A 26,775-nucleotide genomic window follows, 5' to 3' on the forward strand; every position below is an offset into this window, starting at 1 on the left:
AGAGGTTAGTTAGGTTTTGTAGTTCTAAGTCTAGGGGACTGATGACTTCAGATGTTAAGTCTCATAGTGCTTAGATCCATTTGAACCATTGTTTGTCTTTGTCAGTCACCTTTGTGGATCTCAACAACCAGGTGAGTACTTCATCATTCTATAAATGCCCAACATGTGATGGGTCCAGGCTGTACTAGAAAAATATATTACTCATTCCAGTAGATAACCTCCTCTATAAAACAAACATAAAACCTGACCTATATGGAACGAAAAAATAAAAAATCCCACATACAAAATATACGAAAGTATTTTGATCATTTTTGTGAAGATTACACAAATAAATACTTAATTTTATTGTACTGTAGAATTTTCTTCAGTTATTATAGTAAATCTTTACCTTTTTGGAATGACTTATGAAGATTATGCAGTACTTATGTATTCAAAATATAGGTATATCTGTATGTTTCTAACAGGTACACTTTATGATGGAAAAATCACTCTAAGATAATAGGAGAAAGCTGAAAGTCAATAGAACAGCTGAAGAGGAAGAAATTTCCTCACAGAAAACTGAACTGGAAAGAAATGAAGCAATTTAACTCAGAACCTGGTGGTTCAAATTATCAAAAATGGCTCTGAGCACTATGGGACTTAACATCTATGGTCATCAGTCCCCTAGAACTTAGAACTACTTAAACCTAACTAACCTAAGGACATCACACAACACCCAGCCATCACGAGGCAGAGAAAATCCCGGACCCCATCGGGAATCGAACCCGGGAACCCGGGTGTGGGAAGTGAGAACACCACCGCACGACCACGAGATGCAGGCTCATAGATTATCCTGAGGAATTCAACATATTTATTGTATAAATTTTACAAAGTACTTTTTTGCATCCCGTTTTGGGATCAACCATAAACCTTTGGAATGTAATGTCCCTATTATCTTGAAAGGTCCAGCATATTACCTTTAGCAGAAGTTCTCCAATAAAATTCCTATTTAATATTTTGACAGGACAATCCTGTCAACATCTGAGGTAGTTCATTTAGTATTAATTGGAACTCCAGAATCATCAGAACATAAGTTGTATGTTTGTTAGAGCAATATGTTCTACATAAATGACCAATTTCCTTTATAATCCTCTCATGCAGGTTTGACTGTGTGTGGTATTTCAATATAAATATGTATTTAACTCTTTCCCAAGCCAATTCCCTCATGGATCATGGTCCATACCCAGAACACTTCCATTTGTTTCGTGTGCTTGCAGCGAACTATGAACTCCCGAATACGTCACTTTACATTGTGACAAGCTCACACAGATACTCCAAACTAAATATGAGAACACAGGGCAGAGACTATGACAGCTGGACAACTGGAGCATACTGAATAGCATAACCAATATTGTGTCATGTATGTTACCTGAATCACAAAAACAAGAACAAACACACAAACATGTGAACAGATACTTGGAATGACACAGAGAAAGACACAAACACAGAAACAAATTTAGATTCTGAAACAAATACGAATAGTGAGATCAATATACAGACCAATATGTAAGATATGACTAAATTAAAGAACAGAGAAATGGATTGACTGTCATTTCAATACAGTAGTATAATTATCGAGTAATAAATGTAATTTAAATGATACAAATATTTATTAAACTTAAGTAAAATAACACCTGTAATGAAAATGATGTAATATAAGAGTAATACAACACATGTCTGTACACATATATCATCACATGTATATTAAAGATATATTTTGTGCACTGCCTCATATGTGACAGGCTTGGCGATTTGCTGAGCCATCACACCTGAGATGGCTAGATGGTGGAATCTCTGATACAAGTACACTCCTGGAAATGGAAAAAAGAATGCATTGACACCGGTGTGTCAGACCCACCATACTTGCTCCGGACACTGCGAGAGGGCTGTACAAGCAATGATCACACGCACGGCACAGCCGACACACCAGGAAGCGCGGTGTTGGCCGTCAAATGGCGCTAGCTGCGCAGAATTTGTGCCCCGCCGCCGTCAGTGTCAGCCAGTTTGCCGTGGCATACGGAGCTCCATCGTAGTCTTTAACACTGGTAGCATGCCGCAACAGCGTGGACGTGAACCGTATGTGCAGTTGACGGACTTTGAGCGAGGGCGTATAGTGGGCATGCGCGAGGCCGGGTGGACGTACCGCCGAATTGCTCAACACATGGGGTGTGAGGTCTCCACAGTACATCGATGTTGCCGCCAGTGGTCGGCGGAAGGTGCACGTGCCCATCGACCTGGGACCGGACCGCAGCGACGCACGGATGCACGCCAAGACCGTAGGATCCTACGCAGTGCCGTAGGGGACCGCACCGCCACTTCCCAGCAAATTAGGGACACTGTTGCTCCTGGGGTATCGGCGAGGACCATTCGCAACCGTCTCCATGAAGCTGGGCTACGGTCCCGCACACCGTTAGGCCGTCTTCCGCACACGCCCCAACATTGTGCAGCCCGCCTCCAGTGGTGTCACGACAGGAGTGAATGGAGGGACGAATGGAGACGTGTCATCTTCAGCGATGAGAGTCGCTTCTGCCTTGGTGCCAATGATGGTCGTATGCGTGTTTGGCGCCGTGCAGGTGAGCGCCACAATCAGGACTGCATACGACCGAGGCACACAGGGCCAACACCCGGCATCATGGTGTGGGGACCGATCTCCTACACTGGCCGTACACCTCTGGTGATCGTCGAGGGGACACTGAATAGTGCACGGTACATCCAAACCGTCATCGAACCTATCGTTCTACCATTCCTAGACCGGCAAGGGAACTTGCTGTTCCAACAGGTCTGTTGCCTGTGTCTATGTGCCTGTGGTTCTGTCAGTGTGATCATGTGATGTATCTGACCCCAGGAATGTGTCAATAAAGTTTCCCCTTCCTGGGACAATGAATTCACGGTGTTCTTATTTCAATTTCCAGGAGTGTATATGTACTTTCCTATTATCTTTTATTTCTTCTTCTTACATGCAAGATTCTTGTTGTTTTAGAAAAATTTTCGAAATTTATAATATGTCATAATGTGATACTATCTTACAATATATTTCCATCTTCCTACATTTCTATCTTCTATTCATAAATTGTTAATCCTAAGATTTTCATTTCTTAATTACTTTTAAGTCTATAAGTATTTGAAGCTGCAATATTATTAACCCCTATTAAAAATCAAAAAAGTTTCACGTTATGTACATGTATGATTTCATATTGTCAAAATATGACCTGTCTTAGAAGCTAGGTGGCAGGTGATTTGTAAATGATTGCAGCAAATATAATAAAAATATCAGTTGTGCCCTCAAGTGAGCAAGTGTACAAATCACATATGAAACTTGGATGATTTGGCTGAAGGAGCTAAGGCTGCAGGAGTCTGACATTATGGTCAGCTTTAATGTTGTCTCGTTTTTCACTCAAGACCCCTTGGAAGACTCCATAGAACTAATCAATGAGAAATTGAACCCTGAGCTGACACAGCTTTTTAGACATGTTCTGACATCGATCTATTTTATTTTCAGAGGACAATATTGTGAGCAGACTAATGGTGTTGCTAAGGGGCAGTCCACCCTTTCACCAGTTGCAGCAAAGATGTTCATAGAGCGTGTCAAGGATAGAGCACTAGAAACACTGGACTAAGACCTGTTTGTCTCTTTCGGTATGTTGAGGACACTTGTGTCATCTGGTCACATGGACCCAGAAAACGTCTCTAAAACATTCAGTTTATGATGGAAATAGAAAAATATGGAAAAACTTATTCTTTTTGATGTACTAATTCAGCCCTGTCCTGACAGCTCACTTGCCCACAGCATATACTGTAATCCAACACGTACTGATTTGTACCTCCTTGCCTCCAGCTGCTACCATTCCTCACAGAAGAACAGCATGTTCAACACTGTAGTACACAGGGCATATTCCATTTCAGATAAACGAAGTCTGACAGCAGAGCTGCAGCAGCTGGAATCCATATTTCATGAGAATGGATGCAGTAACTGAGAGATTTGCATGGCTCTGTGATACAAGAGCCCCAAGAATGATGCAGAGGATGAAAACACAGAAGAAGAAAATAAAAAGACCATTGCCTTACTTTTTGCTGACAATATACTATCAAAAAAAAGGCTACTGCAAAAACACCACATAATACCAGTTTCCTGGCTGCCAGCCAAAATAAGAGCTTTATTAGGGACAGTGAATGATGACCTGTATCTAGAGAAAGCTGGGATGCACCAAGTCCTGTTTAAATGTGGAAAAACTTATACTGGACAAATGATCTGCACAACTGAAGCTTGGTGTAAGAACATGAGTGCCACATCCACCTATTGCAGGCCAACAAGTCTGTAATAGCATAACACTGCATTTAAAGTACATAACACTTAATTCCATCAGCACCACCTGATGATGGCAGAACCTTTATTCAACAAAATATCATGGACCTTTGATGAATGATCTAGCAGTACATCAGAGAACCTTGGGAGGCAAGCGCATATGCTGTAAAATCCTCAGATCACAGGACTGATTTTGTTGAAAAAGTGTATGTCACAAATGTATCATTCATCAGCATTCATTGTCAGTTCCAGTCTGTGTGAAATTTCACATGAAAGTCCTTGGAGTCATGTATACTGAGTGTTAGTGCCTCTATAAGTTTCTTTTTAAGCTCAAAAGGAAATACTTCATTGCTGTAGTGAGTAAAGTCATGCTGTCACTACTTACAGTTCTTTGCAGAAGAAGAAAAGATTATTTCTGTGTTCTTTAGGAGTAATGGTGAAAAAGATTCTCTGAACTGAGGACTAATAAGTCTTTTGTGAGAAACTAAAATTGCTTGCATTTTAGGTCAGTTAAGTTTGAAACTTTATCCTGCACCCACACTGACACAGCAAGTAAATCGGTATTTACAAGCTGTATGGCTGTGCACTAGCTTCTGTGCGCTGGCTTCTGCAATGAAGACATAGTATGCATTTAGAAGCAAATATCTCACAAGCTATGCTGTTGTTCATAACTAATTACTTGAAGTAATAATCTATTGTTTCCCTGTTATTCAACTTATATTTTATTTAATTGCTGGACCATCGACACCAGTAAGTGTTCTGCAGAAATATACCACATTCTCAAAAGTACTTCTACTATCATACTCATTTAAAGTCATTAAAAATAGTACATGCAGATTTTATTTAATTGCAATCTTTCATTTATAAATTACTACATTACATTAAAAATTCGCAATTGTCGAGTGATAGGAACCTTTGACCATTTGATTCATGTGTCTATTCATAATGTATACTGTAGACTCAGCAGTATTTGGCTTGTAATGTGGCAACAATGTATCCCAGTGCCTAGAAAGCCTCCAACCTCACCTACGGGCAGGAATACCCATCACTTTCCTCACTCTTAAATTCATTGGTGCTCTGTAGCTGTTTATACTAATTTCACTAAATCTAAACCTAGCTTTAAAAAAAAAATGAAATGACTACCTCCTAGACCTTAATCCATACCGGTTTCTCATTACTGTTTCATTTACAACCTCTTTTTTACTGTATGATACCTTTCTCCTCACTCTCCCTTTTCGGTCCACATCTCCTATCTCTGGAATAACTTCTGGACTCTCTTGGAAAACGTTTTAACCACCCTACATGCATAATTTTCATTCTCGTTGGCAACTGGATCTTGTCATTTACTGATGATGTAGTCTCTACCACTTGATATGGCCTCAGATTCTTTGCAAAAACCTTCTTTGTCTTTCCTTTCAGCATATACAAAGCCGAAAGTATCATCTACTGACTGACCTTACACCATGGCATTATTGCTGTACTGTTCACTGCTTCTCATGTTTCTCCAGTGTTTACGTATTTGCCCCCTCTGTATTCTGTTCCAAATTTCCCTAATTACTCACAAATTCCTTAGCAGACTCTCCATTCTTCCCTTTCTTTGTTTTCAATGTGCTGAATGTTGATGGCATTTTATGACCATCTACAACTTCATATGGCAATAACCCTGTATTCATATGCTGTTCTGACTTGTAGGTGGAGATGATATACTTCAAATAGACATTCCAGTTGGTGTAATGTAAATCAACATAGTATCCATGCTTCTTTCTGATTATCCTATGAACTCTTTCTGTTCTTCCATTGGCTTGCGGATGGAGAGGACCTGTCCTTAACTTCTTTGCATTCAATAAGTTTCACAATTCCTTGAATAAATCTGACATGAAGTTTGTTCCATGGTCTGTTACTGTTGTTTCAGGCACTCCAAACTTCAGTATCCAATTATTCATATGTGCTTGTGCCCCTGTTGCTGCTTGCTGGTTATTTATTGAAAAATGATATATGATTGTGAATATATACTTATTCCTGTCAGGTGTGTAATTGAGTGGAACTAAACATCAAACCCCAGAAATTTGAATGGTGTTAATGCTTTAGGTAACTTTTGCACAGGTACTCTTGTATACACAGATCCTCTGTCTGTGTGCTCTGTATGCAGTTCAGCATATACTGGTTTACATCCGTCTGCCTATTCTCATACCAGTACCTTTCTGTTACTCTTCTGTTGGTAGATCTGCTACCTCCATGTCCAACTATTATGTGACCATCAGTTTCTTGTTGTTCTCTATCCCTTATCTTTGCTGGTACCACTATCTGCTGTCCCAACTTGCTTTGTCTGCATAGTAACCCATGCTGCATACAAAACTTGGACTGCTTAAAATACTGCTTACATTCATCATTTTTTCCCTGTGCAGCTTGCCATTCCTTATGCTCGTTACACCAATATGTAATACTGATACTTTTCTACTTAAGCCATCAGCATTTCCATGCTTCTTCCAATGTTCATAAGGTGACTTAGTCTTATTGCCCATTGTGTCAACCTACTAAAAGGATCCTTTAATTCCAGCAATCATTTTAATGCTGCATGATCTGTTATTACTCTAAGCTTTTTACTGTGGAGATAACATTTTAAATATCTGATTCCATAAATAAGTCTTAACATCTTTTCCACCATTGTGGAAAAATTTATTTGTGTAGAATTTAGTTGTCTTAATGCATGAGCTACCAGATGTTCTATGCCTTCTACCTCTTGTGACATCACACAGTCAAGTGCACATATCTGATGCTTCACATGATAAAACAAGTTCTCTATTAAAATCCAGAAATACCAATATTATTACTTGATGTTAAAGCTTGTTTTAGCTCCTCAAAAGCATGCTGGCACTCTTCTAACCACAAAAATTTAGTACCCTTTTTAACAACTGTGTCAATGGTCTGGCAATATCTGTAAATCCTTTTATGAACAAGTGGTAATAGTTTGCAACTCCTAAGAATGATTGCAACTCCTTTACCAATTCTGTTAGAGGAATTTCATGAACAGCTTTAATTAATCTTGGAGCTGTCTTCATCCCATTTTTACTTATGATTTAAACTAGGTATCCTACATCTTCCTTCACAAAATTACACTTTTCGGTATTCAATGTTGCCAAAGGCCTTGCCACAGTGGTAACACCGGTCCCCATCAGATCACCAATGTTATATGCTGCCTGACTTGGCTCTCACTTGGATGGATGATGGTTCAGTACTGTTGGTAAGCAGGGTGCACTGAGCTCTTCTGGGGCCAACTGAGGGACTACTTGACTGAGAAGTAGCAGCTCTGGTCATGAAATCTGACATTGTCCAGAAGAGCAGTGTGTTGGCCATGTGCCCCTCCATGTCCACATCCAGTGATGGTTGTTGGCTGAGGATGTTGGGCCTTCTGAGGCCTGTTTGGAAAGAGTTTAGTTTTTAGTTTATCACTCAGTATTTACTTTACTGGTTGTAACCTTAGGAATACTTTCCTTAATCCCTGCATATGATATTCCATATCTCTCTCATAGATGATTATGTCATCAAGATACACTAAGCATTGCCATGGTAGTAAGCCTCTGAGTGCTCCATCCAACAATCATTGAAATGTTGCAGGTACATTTTTTAATCCAAATGGTTGTTGTTGTTGTGGTCTTCAGTTCTGAGACTGGTTTGATGCAGCTCTCCATGCTACTCTATCCTGTGCAAGCTTCTTCATCTCCCAGTACCTACTGCAGCCTACATCCTTCTGAATCTGCTTATTGTATTCATCTCTTGGTCTCCCTCTACGATTTTTACCCTCCACACTGCCCTCCAGTACTAAATTGGCGATCCCTTGATGCCTCAGAACATGTCCTACCAACCTATCCCTTCTTCTAGTCAAGTTGTGCCACAAACTCCTCTTCTCCCCAGTTCTATTCAATACCTCCTCATTAGTTATGTGATCTACCCATCTAATCTTCAGCACTCTTGTGCAGCACCACATTTCAACAGCTTCTATTGTCTTCTTGTCTAAACTATTTACCGTCCAAATTTCACTGCCATACATGGCTACACTCCATACAAATACTTTCAGAAATGACTTCCTGACACTCAAATCAATACTCGATGTTAACAAATTTCTCTTCTTCAGAAATGCTTTCCTTGCCATTGCCAGTCTATGTTTTATATCCTCTCTACTTCAACCATCATCAGTTATTTTGCTCCCCAAATAGCAAAACTCCTTTGCTACTTTAAGTGTCTCATGTCCTAATCTAATTCCCTCAGCATCACCTGACTTAATTCAACTGCACTCCATTATCCTCGTTTTGCTTTTGTTGATGTTCATCTTATACCCTCCTTTCAAGACACTGTCCATTCCGTTCAACTGCTCTTCCAAGTCCTTTGCTGTCTCTGACAGAATTACAATGTCATCGGCAAACCTCAAAGTTTTTATTTCTTCTCCATGGATTTTAATACCTACTCTGAACTTTTCTTTTGTTTCCTTTACTTCTTGCTCAATATACAGATTGAATAGCATCGGGGAGAGGCTACAACCCTGTCTTGCTCCCTTCTCAATCACTGCCTCCCTTTCATGTCCCTCGACTCTAATTACTGCCATCTGGTTTCTGTACAAATTGTAAATAGCCATTCACTCCCTGTATTTTACCCATGCCACCTTCAAAATTTGAAAGAGAGTATTCCAGTCAACATTGCCAAAAGCTTTCTCTAAGTCTACAAATGCTAGAAACGTAGGTTTGCCTTTCCTTAATCTTTCTTCTAAGATAAGTCGTAGGGTCAGTATTTCATCACGTGTTCCTACATTTGCACAGAATCCAAATGGTATTTTTCTGAATTTGTAGTGTCCCCAGTGGGCCAAAAATGCTGTTTTGTGTCGATCCTGTGATGCAACCTCTATCTGGTGATAACCACTCTTCAGATACAGTGTTGAAAAATACTTGCTTTACCCTAAATGGTCCAATTTTTCTGTAATGTTTGGCAAAGGGTAGGTGTGATTATGGTTTTTACATTTAGATGTCTGCAATCACAACAAAACCTATTTTTCGTGTTCTATTGATTGATTTTTTTGGCATGATGACTATTCCTGCCCTTCATTCACTATTACTTTCTTCAATTGCTCCATCTTTCAGCTGTTGATCAATAAATTCCTCCTAAATTGGCTGTAAGTACCTAGATATTCTGTATGGTTTGCATTTCCCATTGTTATGCAGTGCTGTGTAATATGTGTAACTGGTAATGGTCTTTAGGAAAAAATAAATTCTTAAATTCCAAAAGTAATTTTTCCATCCATTCCCTATTGCTTTCTTATAAGCGCTTCACATTTCCTCATAATGCAGTTTCAATAACATTTGGCAATTGTCCGTGGCTGACACTGCTAGTAGTATGAAACTGTGCACCTAACTAACTGTAAAATTTTAGTATCCTATTGCTACAATGTCAATAATCCACAGTTGTAATTGACCAAATTGTACAAATACTTAGGTGCAACAATTTGTAGGGATGTGAAATGGAATGATCAGATAGGCTCAGTCATAGCAGGTGGCAGACTGTTTCATTGGTAGAGTGCTATGTTAATGCACTGTGTCTATAAAAGAGACTGCACACAAATCACTTGTGTGAACCATCCTAGAATATTACTCATGTGTTGTGAACTGTACGAAATAGGACTGACAAGGTGCAGTGAATGGATGCAAGAAAGGGCAGCATGAATGGTCACAGGTTTGTTTGATTCATGGCAGTGTGTCACAAAGATTCTGAAAGAATTGAACTTTGTAGATATTTGAAGATAGACACTAACTATCCTGTAAAAGCCTGCTTATAATTTTCTAGAACCAACTTTAAGCAATGAATCTAGGAATATACTATAATCCCTTGTATTACTCCAACAAGTACTGTGAAAAGAAGCTTAGACTAATTACAGTGCACATAGAGGCATTTAAGAAATCATTCTTCCCAAGCTCCATTCATGAATGAAACAGGAAAAAGCCCTAATATATATTACAATGGGACAAACCCTCTACCATACACTTCACAGTAATTTGCAGAGTATAGAAGTAAATGTAGATAAAAAAAAATATTAAATGTGCAATAAAAAGTTGCTTTACAAATCTTGCAAGAAGATTTTAACAAGTAGAAGCACTGTACAAGTGATACAGGAGGAAATGGATAATGGGGTTGAGTCTGATCAAGTCGTTTTCTCCACAATTGTCTGTGATAGGACATTTTGAGACAAGGTCATTACTTGTAACAAGAATTGGTGTTTCATCTGTGGCTTGAAACAAAATGCAAATCAAGTGGAAAAATGATGTTAACACTTTTTGGCTGTAATGGGGTCATTCATGGGCATTATCTGTGTACATGTGGAACAGCAAAGAAGGATTTCTGTCAAGAAGTGTAATGCTCACTAGCTGAAGTCCAAACCTCATGCCTTTTCCCTTGCTGTAAAGTAGTGGACCAAAACATGTGGCAGCAGTGAATTACCAGTTTTTGGGTAAAAATCAGTTCTCAGTAATGCATCATTCACCTTATTCAGTGATTTTCTCACCTATTTTTCTCTTCTGGAAACTAAAAATATACACTCCTGGAAATTGAAATAAGAACACCATGAATTCATTGTCCCAGGAAGGGGAAACTTTATTGACACATTCCTGGGGTCAGATACATCACATGATCACACTGACAGAACCATAGGCACATAGACACAGGCAACAGAGCATGCACAATGTCGGCACTAGTACAGTGTATATCCACCTTTCGCAGCAATGCAGGCTGCTATTCTCCCATGGAGACGATCGTAGAGATGCTGGATGTAGTCCTGTGGAAGGGCTTGCCATGCCATTTCCACCTGGCGCCTCAGTTGGACCAGCGTTCGTGCTGGACGTACAGACCGCGTGAGATGACGCTTCATCCAGTCCCAAACATGCTCAATGGGGGACAGATCCGGAGATCTTGCTGGCCAGGGTAGTTGACTTACACCTTCTAGAGCACGTTGGGTGGCACGGGATACATGCGGACGTGCATTGTCCTGTTGGAACAGCAAGTTCCCTTGCCGGTCTAGGAATGGTAGAACGATGGGTTCGATGACGGTTTGGATGTACCGTGCACTATTCAGTGTCCCCTCGACGATCACCAGAGGTGTACCGCCAGTATAGGAGATCGCTCCCCACACCATGATGCCGGGTGTTGGCCCTGTGTGCCTCGGTCGTATGTAGTCCTGATTGTGGCGCTCACCTGCATGGCGCCAAATACGCATACGACCATCATTGGCACCAAGGCAGAAGCGACTCTCATCGCTGAAGACGACACGTCTCCATTCGTCCCTCCATTCACTCCTGCCGCGACACCACTGGAGGCGGGCTGCACGATGTTGGGGCGTGAGCGGAAGACGGCCTAACGGTGTGCGGGACCGTAGCCCAGCTTCATGGAGACGGTTGCGAATGGTCCTCGCCAATACCCCAGGAGCAACAGTGTCCCTAATTTGCTGGGAAGTGGCGGTGCGGTCCCCTACGGCACTGCGTAGGATCCTACGGTCTTGGCGTGCATCCGTGCGTCACTGCGGTCCGGTCCCAGGTCGACGGGCACATGCACCTTCCGCCGACCACTGGCGACAACATCGATGTACTGTGGAGACCTCACGCCCCACGTGTTGAGCAATTTGGCGGTACGTCCACCCGGCCTCCCGCATGCCCACTATACTTCCTCGCTCAAAGTCCGTCAACTGCACATACGGTTCACGTCCACGCTGTCGCGGCATACTACCAGTGTTAAAGACTGCGATGGAGCTCCGTATGCCATGGCAAACTGGCTGACACTGACGGCGGCGGTGCACAAATGCTGCGCAGCTAGCGCCATTCGACGGCCAACACCGCGATTCCTGGTGTGTCGGCTGTGCCGTGCGTGTGATCATTGCTTGTACAGCCCTCTCGCAGTGTCCGGAGCAAGTATGGTGGGTCTGACACACCGGTGTCAATGTGTTCTTTTTTCCATTTCCAGGAGTGTATATGAAGAGTCAAATATTCCTCTTAAATGTGAAGATGCAGAAGACTAACTAACAAATACCACAAATTGAATGTGTGCTCAGCTACTGAATTCTACTTTAAATAAATAAATTTTCAAAATTCGTGTGTGTTTAGGTCCAAAATTATTGTTAGCCATATTTTTCTTCATGGCTTGAAACATGAGAAACCCTCCGAATATAGTGGTCCCATACCAGTTTTTTCAATGTGCATTGATACCACAGTCATCAGTGATGTCTCATTACAATCCACAACAATGAATGGAGAGGCCGAAGAAGACACACCCTCTCACTCAGCATAGCTGTGCCCTCACACAGAGGTCAATACAGAGCTGAGCATGGGAGCACTCTGCCACAGTTTCTGACCTCAACTGAAGCAGCCAACATCATCAAGTAGGACTAAACAGTTATTGATATTTTAGATGAAAATGTACTTCTGTAAATTTTGAACCTTGCGCTTCAAGATAAGAGTTTGTTAATTATACCTCAGGTGATGCATTCACAGTCAATGATTGTTGTAAATTATCAATTACTCCTGCAGTAAAAAAAAAAAGTATCACATTAAGTAAATCTTTTTATGCATTCATGTAATAACGAGAACTAACATTTTGTATGTTGTAGTTCCAATAAGTCATCTCCCAGAGCAATCAAAGAAAACAGTTGTAGTTTTGTCTGGTCATAACAAATGACAATGAGAATTGGGGCTTAATCCACTGATTTTTCATGCCAGCTGCCTGCCCTGTTAATTGTTTCATCTGAAGCAGCAGCCTACTCAGTCAGTCAAACAGTGCTAGCGGGACTCACGGGTATCACCAGGAATTGCAATTTTATGCGTTCACGTGGAATGAATTATAGTGAAGTCATGATACTTGATGCTATCACACAGAATGTATCAGATGCACACTTTCATGCAGAAATTCTAAAACTGCCTAGGCCTTATATAAAAACTGTTCTGTCTATAGGGAGATCTTAGACAATTGTGGTCTCACAGAGGTTGATTTTGAGGCTCCATGTGTTTCTTCTGTTTGTAGCGCATCAGACACACAGTCTTAAGCACAGAATAGTGTTAAAGTATTTACAAAGAGAGCTCAGACAAACAGTAAGAACAGTAGAAGTAAAAACTTTCAGTCTCATGACACATGATGCGTGTTACAAAGCTCTGGAAGAAAATCATGTCCCCAGGGCTTTTTGAGGCATGATCAGAAAGATTGTCCTTTAATGCAAATTGCTTTCAATGTAAGTGTGAAGGTCACATTCAATCAATTTGTTTACATGAAAGTGAGGTTGGGATGACAGTTGCCATCATGCAACTACATAGCAACCACAGCTATGCTGTTAATAGGTGCACACAGGTGTATACAGTATGGGCCATTCCACTTACTCAGATATGATCCATTCTGGAAATCTTCTGCAGGAATATGCTGGCAGACAAACAAACTGTTTGTTCATTTAAAAGAGGAACAAAAGACAGTTAAGTTGCAATTAGACACAGGTATTTCTGTTTCCCTGATGAATAAAGACACATGACAGAATCGGTACCCCCTGCTACAGCATCCTATGTCTATTTTGTCTGCCTACAATTTACATGACATTCCAGTACTTTGCATGAGTATTTTGCCTACAAATTTTCCAGATATGACAAAAGTGTATTTCTTTTCATTAACTCAGTTCTAAAACAGTGCATACATTTTTGGGTTATGAAATTTCCTGGCTGATTAAAACTGTATGCCAGACTGAGACATGACCTTGGGATCTTTGCCTTTCACAGGAAAGAGCTCTAGCAAGTGATCTACACAAGCACACCTCATGACCTGTCTTCAAAGCCTTACTTCCAAAAGCATCTCATCTACCTCCAAACTCCACAGAAGTTCTCCTGCAAAACTTGTGGGACGAGCACTGCTGGATGAAAGGATGTTGTGAAAACATGGGTTGGCCACAGCCTGAGAGATGTTTCCAGAATGAACTTTCACTCTGCAGCAGAGTGTGTGCTGATATGAAACTTCCTCGCAGATTAAAACTGTGTGTCAGTCCAAGACTCAAACTCGAGACCTTTGACTTTTGTGGGTCAATCCTCTACCAACTGACCTAACTTAGCATGATTCACAACCTGTCCTACAATCTTTGCAGAACTTCTGTGAAGTTTAGAATGTGGGAGATGAAGTATTGGTGGAAGTAAAGTTGTGAGCATAGGCTGTGTTTGGGCAGCTCAGTTGGTAGAGCATTTGCCCACAAAAGGCACAGTTCCTGAGGTCGAGTCTTGATCCAGCACACAATTTTAATCTGCCAGGAAGTTTCACACTCATCTGCAGAGTGAAAATTCATTTTGGATTTTTGGGTTAAAGTTGCCTGATTTGTTCAATTTGTGCATTTGTTGCTACAATTATTTCTGTACATCCCATTAACATTTATAACTTGTGTAATAAGTACTAGTAGTTATTTAAACCAGGTACAGGTAGGGCTAAAGATTTTGAAGCTCACATAACTGTGAAGGACAATTCAAGGCCACATTTTTTTCATGCATGACCTGAGTCACATGCATTATGTGAGCAAGTTGCTCAGGTACGAAAATAACAAGACAACAGCATTATCGCTCAAAAGAGGAAAGGCCGCTGGACCTGATGGGACACCAACTCGATTTTACGCAGAGTACGCAAAGGAACTTGTCCCCCTTCTTGCAGCTGTGTACCGTAGGTCTCTAGAAGAGCGTAGCATTCCAAAGGTTTGAAAAAGGACACAGGTCATCCCGGTTTTCAAGAAGGGACGTCCAACAGATGTGCAGAACTATAGACCTATATCTGTAATGTCGATCAGTTGTAGAATTTTAGAACACGTATTATGTTCGAGTATAATGACTTTTCTGGAGACTAGAAATCTACTCTGTGGGAATCAGCATGGGTTTCAAAAAAGACAGTCGTGTGAAACCCAGCTTGCGCTATTCGTCCACGAGACTCAGAGGGCCATAGACACAGGTTCCCAGGTAGATGCCGTGTTTCTTGACTTCTGCAAGGCATTCAATACAGTTCCCCACAGTCGTTTAATGAACAAAGTAAGAGCATATGGACTATCAGACAAATTGTGTGATTGGATTGAAGAGTTCCTAGATAACAGAACGCAGCATGTCATTCTCAATGGAGAGAAGTCTTCCGAAGTAAGAGTGATTTCAGGTGTGCCACAGGGGAGTGTTGTAGGACTGTTTCTATTCACAATATACATAAATGACCTTGTGGATGACATCGGAACTTCACTGAGGCTTTTTGTGGATGATGCTGTGGTATATCGAGAGGTTGTAACAATGGAAGATTGTACTGAAATGTAGGAGGATCTGCAGCGAATTGACGAGGGGTGCAGGGAATGGCAATTGAATGTCAATGTAGACAAGTGTAATGTGCTGCAAATACATAGAAAGATAGATCCCTTATCATTTAGCTACAAAATAGCAGGTCAGCAACTGGAAGCAGTTAATTCCATAAATTATCTGTGAGTACGCATTAGGAGTGATTTAAAATGGAATGATCATATAAAGTTAATCGTTGGTAAAGCAGATGCCAGACTGGAAGAATCCTAAGGAACTGCAATCCAAAAACAAAGGAAGTAGGTTACAGTACGTTTGTTTGCCCACTGCTTGGATACTGCTCAGCAGTGTGGGATCTGCACCAGATAGGGTTGATAGAAGAGATAGAGAAGATCCAACGGAAAGCAGGGTGCTTTGTTACAGGATCATTTAGTAATTGCGAAAGTGTTACAGAGATGATAGATAAACTCCAGTGGAAGACTCTGCAGGAGAGATGCTCAGTAGCTTGGTACGGCCTTTTGTTGAAGTTTTGAGAACACACCTTCACTGAAGAGTCAAGCAGTATAATGCTCCCTCCTACGTATATCTCGCGAAGAGACCATAAGGATAAAATCAGAGAGATTAGGACCCACACAGAACCATACCGACAATCCTTCTTCCCACAAACAATATGAGACTGGAATAGAAGGGAGAACCGATAGAGGTACTCAAGGTACCCTCTGTCACACACCGTCAGGTGGCTTGTGGAGTATGGATGTTGATGTAGATATAGATTTCTGTAAGCCAATGGGCGTAATACTTGATCATTATGAAGAAGCCTTCAAGTGTTAATGTTTGTTTGTGGACTTAAGGCAACAGAAAACCCACAAACAATAGTGGATTCTTTTCCTCTTCCATGTCTGGGGGAATTGATGGACAGAATGGGACAGGGCAGATACTTTTCAGAGATAGATTTGTGTGAGGCATATGTACAGTTAACTGCTGGATTAACAGTCAAAGCAATACTTTGTGATAAACACTCACACAGGTTTGTTCCAGTGTGAAAGACTGTCATTTGAAGAGCTTCAGCTCTTGTAATTTTTCTATGGTTCTTAGAACAATCAACTGTCCCTCCTTGTACAAATTATTTACTTGGGGATACCCAAAAAAACTGCAATTATGTTTTAAAAAGTTATATATTTTCAAAGTGTTTACAAAACATCCCTATCCTCTTCAAAACACTCACCATTATGACTGGCACATTTGTTCCACCAGCGCTTGCACTGTTCGAAAGATTTTTTGTAGTCATCTTTATAAATGGCTGACAGCTTCTTCCTCGATTTTTTTTTCTTATTTTTTTGCCCCATTCACACATGGAAATAAGAAAAAGTTGCATGGAGCCAGGTCAGGTGAGTAAGGTATGTGGGGCAGTGGAGCCATTCAATTTTAACCCAAAAGCTGTCTAACGAAGATGACTGTGTGTGCAGGAGCATTGTTATAGTGAAGAACCGGTCTCCTGTCTGCCCAAATCTTCCATTAAGCTCCAAGATAACCTAATAATCTCTGACAGTTGGTCAATTGTTTTTCAGTGGTCTGTGAGGAGAAGCTCTTGTGTTGTTTTTTTTTTTCGACAATTTCATTGATTTGGGCAGTTGATGAACATTCTGAATGAGGTTTGTCGTCAATTGATATGTCACCATTTTTAAATTGAGCAAGCCACTCATACACTTCAGTTTTCCCCATAGCATCATCTTGGTAAGCTGTTTTCAACATTAAAACAGTTTCAGCGCAATTTTTACTGAGTAGAAAACAAAATGTCACAACTCTATGTTGTTCACTTAAACTTTCCATAATAAAAAAACAAAATAAGAACAAAACAGCATTTGCAAAAACAATCACTGCAGATGAGCAGAACAAACCATGACTACAAACACAGGCAGCACTGAACTGGCAATGAGTTGTGGTGTACATGCCTACCAGCAGAAATGCATACCACACAATTGGAGATGATATTCTCATCATGGGCTATACACCTGCTGAAGATTTAGCAAATTTAGACTGCTTGTTTCCAGTTGTTTCTACTGCTTGCTTAAAGTGCAATAAGAAAAAGTGCTCCTTCTTCCATGAAGAATTGAACTACTTAGGTCACATGCACAGTGTATACCTGTCACAGTTGTCTGCTGTTAAAGAGTTCCCAAGTGTCCATGAGGAAACTTACATATTACATCAAATTTATTCCTAACACTGTGCAACTTGCTGCTCTGCTTAACTGGCTATGCTGAGAAAATGTTCTTTTTCTGTGGTCCAAAGAATGCCAGTATGCATTTCCACAATTGAAAGACACATTCTTAAGTCCTAGATGTTTGATTCATTTTGACCCAGCTCATCCTGTCATGTTACTTTTGGATGCATCTTCTAATGGGATTGGGGCTGCACTCTACTGTAAGATTTGATCTTCTGACATACCTACTGATTTTACCTCAAAAACTATTAACAAAATTCCACCAGTATTTGTACAGTCAGAAGTTCTATGGGTTGTGGTACAGGTCCACTGCTCAACATCTGAATGCTGACATGTTGTCTTGATTGCCAGTCAGTACCAAAACAGCATTTCATTGGTCTGAGGAATCATATTTTCAAATTGATTCTTGGCATTTTTGAAGTCTTCAGAATTCTCCTCTTTATTTCTGACATACTGCAACTGTCACTGCATCTGATGCAGCTTTTCAAGTTGTTTTGCAATATGTGTGCCATGGGCGGTCACACAGTTTGAAAGGAATTCCTCACCCAGTGGTGCATCATTACTTTTCTCATCATTACACATTTTCTGTGTGATCAGGTGTTCTGCTGTTGCACACAGAGTACATTGATGGGCATGTTGTGATTCCTCAATCTGGAACAGGTTCTTAGAAGTTCTGACTGGGCACATAAACAGTACTATCCAATTAAAAAAATTGAGTATTCATAAAAATCCACCTTTAAAATCAAAAACTGTGCCATTAGATGTTAAAACAAAAGATCTGAAGAAAGAAATAGAAAACATGTATGACCTGCACATAGTGACCAACTGCAAATTAGAGAAAGAACTCTACAAGCATTACAAATATCAGTTGCACAAAGAAGTCAGAAGAGTAAAAGCAACAAAAGTTAGTTAACAGATGTGAAGCCCAGATTATGTTTCAAAGTCTTGCTAGTCAGATTTAAATAAAATTAGAAACAATATAACAGAAACTACAAGTAACAATTAATTCTGAATAATGATAATATTTTTGATCTTCTTCTAGTTAACCATATTTTTAATAATTACTTTTATAAATACTGTTGAAAGTGATGTTTGTACAAAACCAGGTGCATAGCATACATTTGTGTCCACTAATGAACAAAATTACAGTACAGAATCTGCAGTACCCACTGATCACATCCTGTAGTTTATTAATAGCCTCAAAAATAAAAAGTCAGCAGAATTGCATGAAAATTTCTCCTTTTCTATTGAATAAATTTAAACATTATCTAGTGAAATCACTAGTTCATCTAATAAACTAGGTTCCTGAAAACAGTGTATTCCCTGACAAGTTGAAACTGGCTGTGGTGTAACCCTTATACAAAAAGGGGGAAGTAAATGATGTTCAGAACTACAGAACCATTGTCTAATTTCAACATTCAGCAAATTGATTGAGAATATAATGTTAAAAGGAATGCCAAGACATTACAGCAGTGCTGACATATTAAGTGATTTCTAGCATGGTTTCAGAAGAGGCCGAAGTATGACATCAGCAGCAGTATGATTTGTCCACTATGTACTTGAAAAAATAAATGAAAAGTCCCAAGCAGCAGGAGTATTCCTGGATCTCTTGAAAGCATTCTTATCAAAAATTGTGATGAGTGGTGTCACTAGAAAACTCATGCAGTTACTATAAAGATATTTAAAAGGCAGACAACAATGTACAGAAATTATAAAATTATATATTATGACGGAGAAGTTCTAGAGGGGAGACAGTCAAGAATACAAAATGTGCATTTGGGTGTTCCTCATAGCTCCATTTTAGATCCATTCCTATTCATATATTATGTAGATGATTGCCCAAGTTCACTAGTTAATAAGCATGTGATCACCACATATGCTGATGACCCATCTGGTGTCTGTTGTGCAGAAAGTGAGCCCAGCCTAATTGGTGAGACTGATAACCTTACTAAAAAGGCAAGGGCTCAGTTTGAAAAAGACAACTTGAAAGCTAACTTAGAAAGAACAAATATTATTCATTTTAAATCAGGTGGTCCAAATAGAAAAAAAAATATTATGAATTATGAGATTGTTTCAAAAACCTCTTCAGAGTGTAAACTTTTCATTTTATGTGTAGATGACCGACTTTCATTGAAATAGCAAGTTGACAATGTCTGCAAAAAAAAAAAAAAATAACACTCAGTCTATATGTTTTAAGGATATTATCACCATACCTTAATTCTGAAACCTTAAGGACTGTATTCTTTTGGATTATTACACCCTTGCTTGTCTTATGGAACAGTGCTGTGGGGTGTGACTTGCCACACTAATATGAAAAGATTTTTCATACAGCAAAAGAGAGCCTTGAGAATTGCAGTGAAAGTGAAACAATAAATACCATGTAAAAGCCTATTCACTAGAATCAATATTCTCACAGTTTATGCCGCATGTATGCTATAAAGCATTATGCTAATGAAAGGAAACACCAAAACCACAAATAAGAACATAGAAACTCACAACCATGATACAAGGCACAAAACCTACTTCAGTGTGGTTATCAGAAGGTTAACTATAACAGCAATAAGTCTGCATGTCAAAGGATTTCTTTTGTAATTTACTATCAAATGCAGATTCAATATGAATAATATTATAAGAAACAATCCTATTCTACAAATAAGTATAGTAGTAAGTTGTATATAAAACCAACAGTACACTATGCAGTGAATTATCATCCTACTGTATGAATTATTTCATGGTAACATACTGTAAAAAATAATGTTGTAGTCTGCACCCTGTTGTTGTTGCCCATGCATGTAAAATTAAGTGTCATGAGCAGAAAATAAATGAAGAAATTAAAAAACATGAAATACAAGGTCAAATATGTTTGACTTACCACATGTCATATTCTGTGCATCTTTCCACCATTCCTCACCAAATATTCTTTCACCGTCTTCACTGTAGCAGAAACACCTGAGAATGGCACACAACCTTACATTACTTGCATCTGGATGGTATAGAAGATACACAATTGATTTAATGTTATTTCTGGAAAATGTATTGGGTATAATGCTGATAAAACATTATACTGTTTTAGATGCAAAGCTAATGGCTGGATTTCTGGGCATTTTCATCTAGTTTGATGATCAGATGTGATAGGTTCTGGTAGCAGTTATATATTAGGGTGATATTATTGATAAACTGTTCCAAGGTTGCCAATAACAAAATTATAATTATCTTTCTTACAAACAAAACAGCATTGTTTTTCCGAGGTTTTTTTGAATTCTTTGACTATGCTCTTGCTTGTTCTCAGTGCATAGTGTTCCAGGTATGACAAGAAGTTTCTCAAGATGATATTTACAGGTAGTTTGCTTCCATGTCACAAAGAATACAATAGGGTATTCATATCTGTGTGTGGTCACACCTCATATGTATGCTGATGATGGAAAACAAATCTGAACATAATTACAGTCTGATCACTTAATATTCTTTATATTTCGAATATCTCAACAATGTTTGATAAAAAGCTCCATCAAGAATGACATACTGAATTCTGTGTACTGTAAAGTTTCCAAATACAGCTTTATGTGTGTTGAAGGCTCCATATGCACATTGTTGGTGACACACTGTATTAGAGTTTATCTGGACATCAACAAACATGGCACCAACCTGACCTCTGCTATTTATGGCCTTCTGGGTCTGAGGGAAGAATAGAACAAGCTGGATTTTACTTGAGTGGTGCTTGCAGAGACCATGTTGAGTCCTACACAAGTGCTTTCTGTTCCATAGAAAAGTGATCATAATCAAGCACTATGTATGTTCCACTGATGCACAAAAAAATTAATGTCACTGTGAGAGGACTACAGTCCTGCACATGAAGTTTGCAGCCCTATTTATGAATTGGAATGACATATCTTCATTTATGATCTCCCACTTTGTACAGATACCGAGTCTAAATTTACTCTTTTTGCTGATGACACCACTATTCTACTGCTGGAAAGTTGAATTACCAATGACCTATAAAATAAATATAATTTTGTACTTGTTGACATCCTATAATGGTTTAAGTGCAATGGACTAATTCTAAATATTGAAAAAACTCAGTTTATGCAATTTCATGCATCTCAGCAAGAAAATTAAGTATGCCATTTAAACTGTGGAAAACTAAATATACTACACTGTGAATCATCTAAGTTGTTGGGCATTCTAACTGATGGCAAGTTGAACTGGTCTGTGCATATCCTAGACCTACATAGAAGGCCTCAGTGTGGCAACTTATGCTCTGCGTGTAATGACCCCCATTGGTCACGAGGGTGCTATCAAAGCTGCCAACTTTGGTTATTTTCATTCTGTCATGTCATATGGTATAATACTGTGGGGTAACCAGCCTTTAGCCAAAAAAATATTTACTGCACAGAAGACAGCTGTGAGAATCATGAGCAGTGTTCATTCAAGATATTCTTGCAGAAATCTGTTCAGTAAGTTACAAATATTAACTGTCACCTCTCAATACATATTTTCTTTGATGATGTTTGTTTCTAATAACCAGTCTCTTTTTAAAACTAATAGTGAATGTCAAAAAATGATTTACATAGGGATCTGAAACATTTAAGTCTTGTGCAAAAAGGTGTTGATTATTCTGCCACAAAAATTTTCAACTTTCTTCCTTCAGACATTAAAGTTCACATTAATGTCTTACCAACTTTTAAATGTAAATTGAGAGAATACCTAATGCCTTGATGAGTACCTGCAGATAAAGCACTGATTGTTTTTATGTAAACTGTAATGCCATTGGTATTTATATTCTTAAAACTTTGTGTTAATGTATTTTGCTATAACTCATCTTAACTGTTTAAGTTGGACAATATAATTGTTTTATGTTACTTGAGCTATACCTTTGATTTGATTTTAACCATCAAGCTTATTCATCATTTATGGTAAATTGTTGTCATTTTATATATGTGTATTATATCTGTGTTACGTAATCATTACTCGATCCACATTCTTGTGATTTATCACAATATGGATTAATGGAATATGTAATAAATAATTAAAAATAAAAATGTGCCCTTCTCCAGTCATGCTGAAAGAAGAGTCTAGAATATAATGGGCATCCTTCAGGTCCTGTAGTCTTCCCACTATAAAGTGATTTGAACTGTTTTTCAGTGCATCACTCACTTATTTCTGTATTGGACATTCTCATATCATTGTGATATTCAGGCAAAGAAAATGTTGTGATCCTCTTCAGTGAAGCAGAATTTAATATTCAGTATTTTGTCATCTTTTGTTTCAGTACCGTCATGGCCAACCCATGTTTTGACAGATAACTCAATTCCACTGACTGATTTCATGTGAAACCAAGAGGTTTTAGTGTTTCCTGTGACTATTCAATAGATAAGCCATCTCTATGTTTTTCTAACTTAATTTAGGATTTATGTATCACTAGCAGTGCTCTTTACTTGGGAAGTATGTTACTAATATTATTACAGAGATGGGGTGTATCTTTCCCATTTTTCACTATCATCTATGGCAACAACTTGTTCACCATATTGCTTTCATTACATTTTTCTGAGCTTTTTGTTCAACATCAATGATGTGTGGTGATATAACAACCTCATGGTCACTGATTCTTGCTTTTTCATTCACTGAATGTGAAAGTTTTGGCCTGTTTGTTGTCAACAGATCCAACATGTTTCCCTCACAGGTGACTTTCTCATCAATTCTTATCAAACAATTGTCAGTAAATATGTTTATTATAGTGCCTAAAGACTCTTTGTGCCTGTCTTCCACTTTAACCACATGCATCTTCCAGCTTATAGATGGCAAACTGAAATTTCACCGTATCATTGCGAACTGATCAGAGAATTTACACGAGACATTTTCCAAACTCTTTCTAACACATTCCAACACTGGTTCTTGGTGTAGGTAGATGGTAAAAACGTACACTTACTATTCTAGGCCTGCCTTCTGTGCTTAACTTTACTCAGATGATCTTGCTTCTAACTCTGTATTTATTTCATTAGAAATTACAGAGTTCCTTACAGCAATAAATACACTGCCATCACTGGTGACCAACTTGTTCTTTCAGCATATATTGTTTTTTATTTGCAGTTTCAACCAACTTTCTGCTACATGTATTATGTGCCAAATGTTACATTTAATGAGTGGAAGTAATTCAAGAACCTTGCTCTGAATACTTATAGAGTCAATGACCTACAACAATGTTTACTTTCATTAACACCAACTATGGGTGATAAAGTCATGGCTCTTTGGTGTACTAAACCAAATTTCTCATCCAGTCTGTAGAGGTGTTTTCCTAATCTGAAAATACCCTCATGTATATGTCCTGTATACTCTGTAATCCAAGTAGCTATCTCTTGAAGACACTGTATTCCTGATGTATGAAGAAGGACTATGCACTTCCCAATTTACACTCAAGGTAATTGTAGATGCAATGGATCCACTGTTTCACATCTTCTGCCTGGTTCTACACCACATACCTACCTTCAGTTCCACAGATGATGCTATAAATCATGAGGTATGCTTTCACTCAATGAGCAAGGGTAATGACCTTTACCAATTAAACTAACCAATGAAAGAGACCAAGGATGGCCTCTGAACCAAGACAGCAGACATCAGTAGTACTGCCTTGCATCTAGTATATTCAACTGCTGCTAACAGAAGTTTCTTTTCATCTCAGGAAAGGCTCCCTAGCAAGTATGCAGAGTCCATATGGGACTTTTTTCCTGACCTACTGATAACTCCTAAAAAGATCTGTCACTCCCCTGACAATGGAGCTCCACATTCCCCTGTCCAAGTTTGGGTCTTTCAGAAATATAGGTCATACAGACCTCACAGGTGGGCGATGTGACTCTTTTTTACTTTCAGCATTGGACAACATCTCACATATGTTATTGAAGTACTTCCTTCACCTCCCCCAAGGACAGATATGTCCCAAGTATAGATGTATTTCCTCTGCCTAGAGATTTGCATCGCAACATTGTCCACCATTTATTCTTGGGTTAAGATGAATTGGCATGTCATAAACTTTTGCAGAAGAAGCATTTTAAATACTGTGCTGTACCAGAATATATTTCCACAACACAATAAAGAGAGAAAAATGTGTGTTGCATGCCTGTGACCACAGTGCTAGAGTCTCCAGAGTATATAGCTAACAGAATAGAAACTCATGTACAGCATATCAATGCTGGATAAGTGTAACTTTATCATACATTTCATTGTCAAGCACATCTAACATACGGTTATGGTAAGTGCGTGTCCAACAGTATCAATGTCTGGGAGGTGTAAGTCATTTTTATGTTTCAAGCTGTAAATGAAACTTTTTTTAATTAGAGCTAATTTTTTACTGTCTAAATAATATCTCACTGTTTTTGAGATGACTGTAGTATTTACTTCCCTTCCTTTCTTTTTGAGGTTGTCATATTCTTAGCAAATGTCAGTCTTTTACAATTTACATTAGATCTTTGGAGATTATTTACGCATGTTAAAAGAAAAAAAATCCAAATGCAAAGTCACAATATATGGCATATATTATGTTTCCCTACTTTTTTAGTCATAATTCAATGAGAACCTGTAATGTGACATTCTGTGGCCTGAGTTTTCCTATGAAAAACAATATTTAGCAACATTACAAGAAATATGGCAAAAGTAATATCCAGTGTGATGTTTTCTAGGGACTTAATTAACATGGTGATATGCTGGATGTTTGCAGATCAATTAACAGAAGCTCACAGGAATATCATGAATTGTCGTTCATTTGCCTCATAACAAACATAATCTAAATAATTTTATTCAGGTACAGGAGACACATCAAATTGTGGTAAAATTTCACCATAAACAAAGAACAGTTGGTGTTATCAAACAGAATCATAATCATAATACAATTTTGTTATACATACATACAATAAAATCTAACACTCAATTAGCCCTTGCACAAATTATCATTTCATCCTCTGTGAATTCTTCTATTGAATAGTAGCATTTCTCTCATAGAATCTGAAGCAGCCTCATTTTCAAAATTTCGGGCTTCATATTAAATTTTTTTCCCATTAACGTGTATATTGTCATCACCATGTATTGTGGAGTCTGTGCATATAATTTCAACTGGTGTGAAGGTAGCATAAAATTATTTTTATTTGTTGTGTTATACCTATTGTTGAAATTATTCTCCTCAGATAAGTTTTGTCTGGTGTGTAGGAAGATTATAATTTCATAAGTGTATATAGAGGGAACAGTTAGGATTCGTAGTTCCTGAAATATTGGTCAAAAGACTTTGTTCGCTGTGCAGTACACAAGCATCAGATAATTTTCTTTCATAATTTCAGTATTCAAGATACACTACTTGACCATCCCCAGAAAATTATCACATATCTAATGAAAGATTCAAAATAACTATGATAAGCATTTTTTTGTGTACTCAAGTCAGTGAAATTTGCAATATTTGCATTGCAAAGGCAAAACTGCTTAGTTTATTTGATAGGAAGTCAATATGTGTGTTCCAGTTTAAGTTCTTATCCACATTTAACCCAGAAATTTGACCATGTTAACTTTTTTCATAGGTGGATTGTTATGTTGTACTTTAAGTTCCATACATTTGGAATGTTCCATATGGGTTTGTGTTATGTTCAATTTCAATCCATTTAATGGTAACCAGTTTTCTTAGATATCCAGTGTGCTTACAATGGAGGGCAGATTTTTTTCTGCATCATCATCTTCAATTAAAACAGAAGTACCATCTGCAATCAGAAGTGATGGTGAAATTATATTTAAATCTAAGTCATTTACATAGAATAAGAACAGAATTGGCCCCAAAATGGAGCTTTGAGGCACACCTTGTGATACTGTACTCCTTTTAGAGTAGTAATTCACTGTATCTGAGGTGACAGTTACCCTTTGTTTTCTCTTGTGTA

At 38.6% G+C, this 26,775-nt stretch overlaps 1 protein-coding gene across 1 annotated transcript in view; it reads right to left on the reverse strand.

Moving 5' to 3' along the window:
* Positions 1-26,775, reverse strand: part of LOC126298529 (uncharacterized) — a 109,965-nt gene that overhangs the window by 81,078 nt on the left and 2,112 nt on the right. Inside the window, exon 4 of the mRNA XM_049989889.1 lies at positions 20,742-20,818. Within this exon, the coding sequence (XP_049845846.1) occupies positions 20,742-20,818 (77 nt within the window). The remainder of the gene's footprint in view (positions 1-20,741; positions 20,819-26,775) is intronic.

Source organism: Schistocerca gregaria, chromosome X (assembly GCF_023897955.1).
Source record: "Schistocerca gregaria isolate iqSchGreg1 chromosome X, iqSchGreg1.2, whole genome shotgun sequence".
Lineage (NCBI taxonomy): Eukaryota > Metazoa > Arthropoda > Insecta > Orthoptera > Acrididae > Schistocerca > Schistocerca gregaria.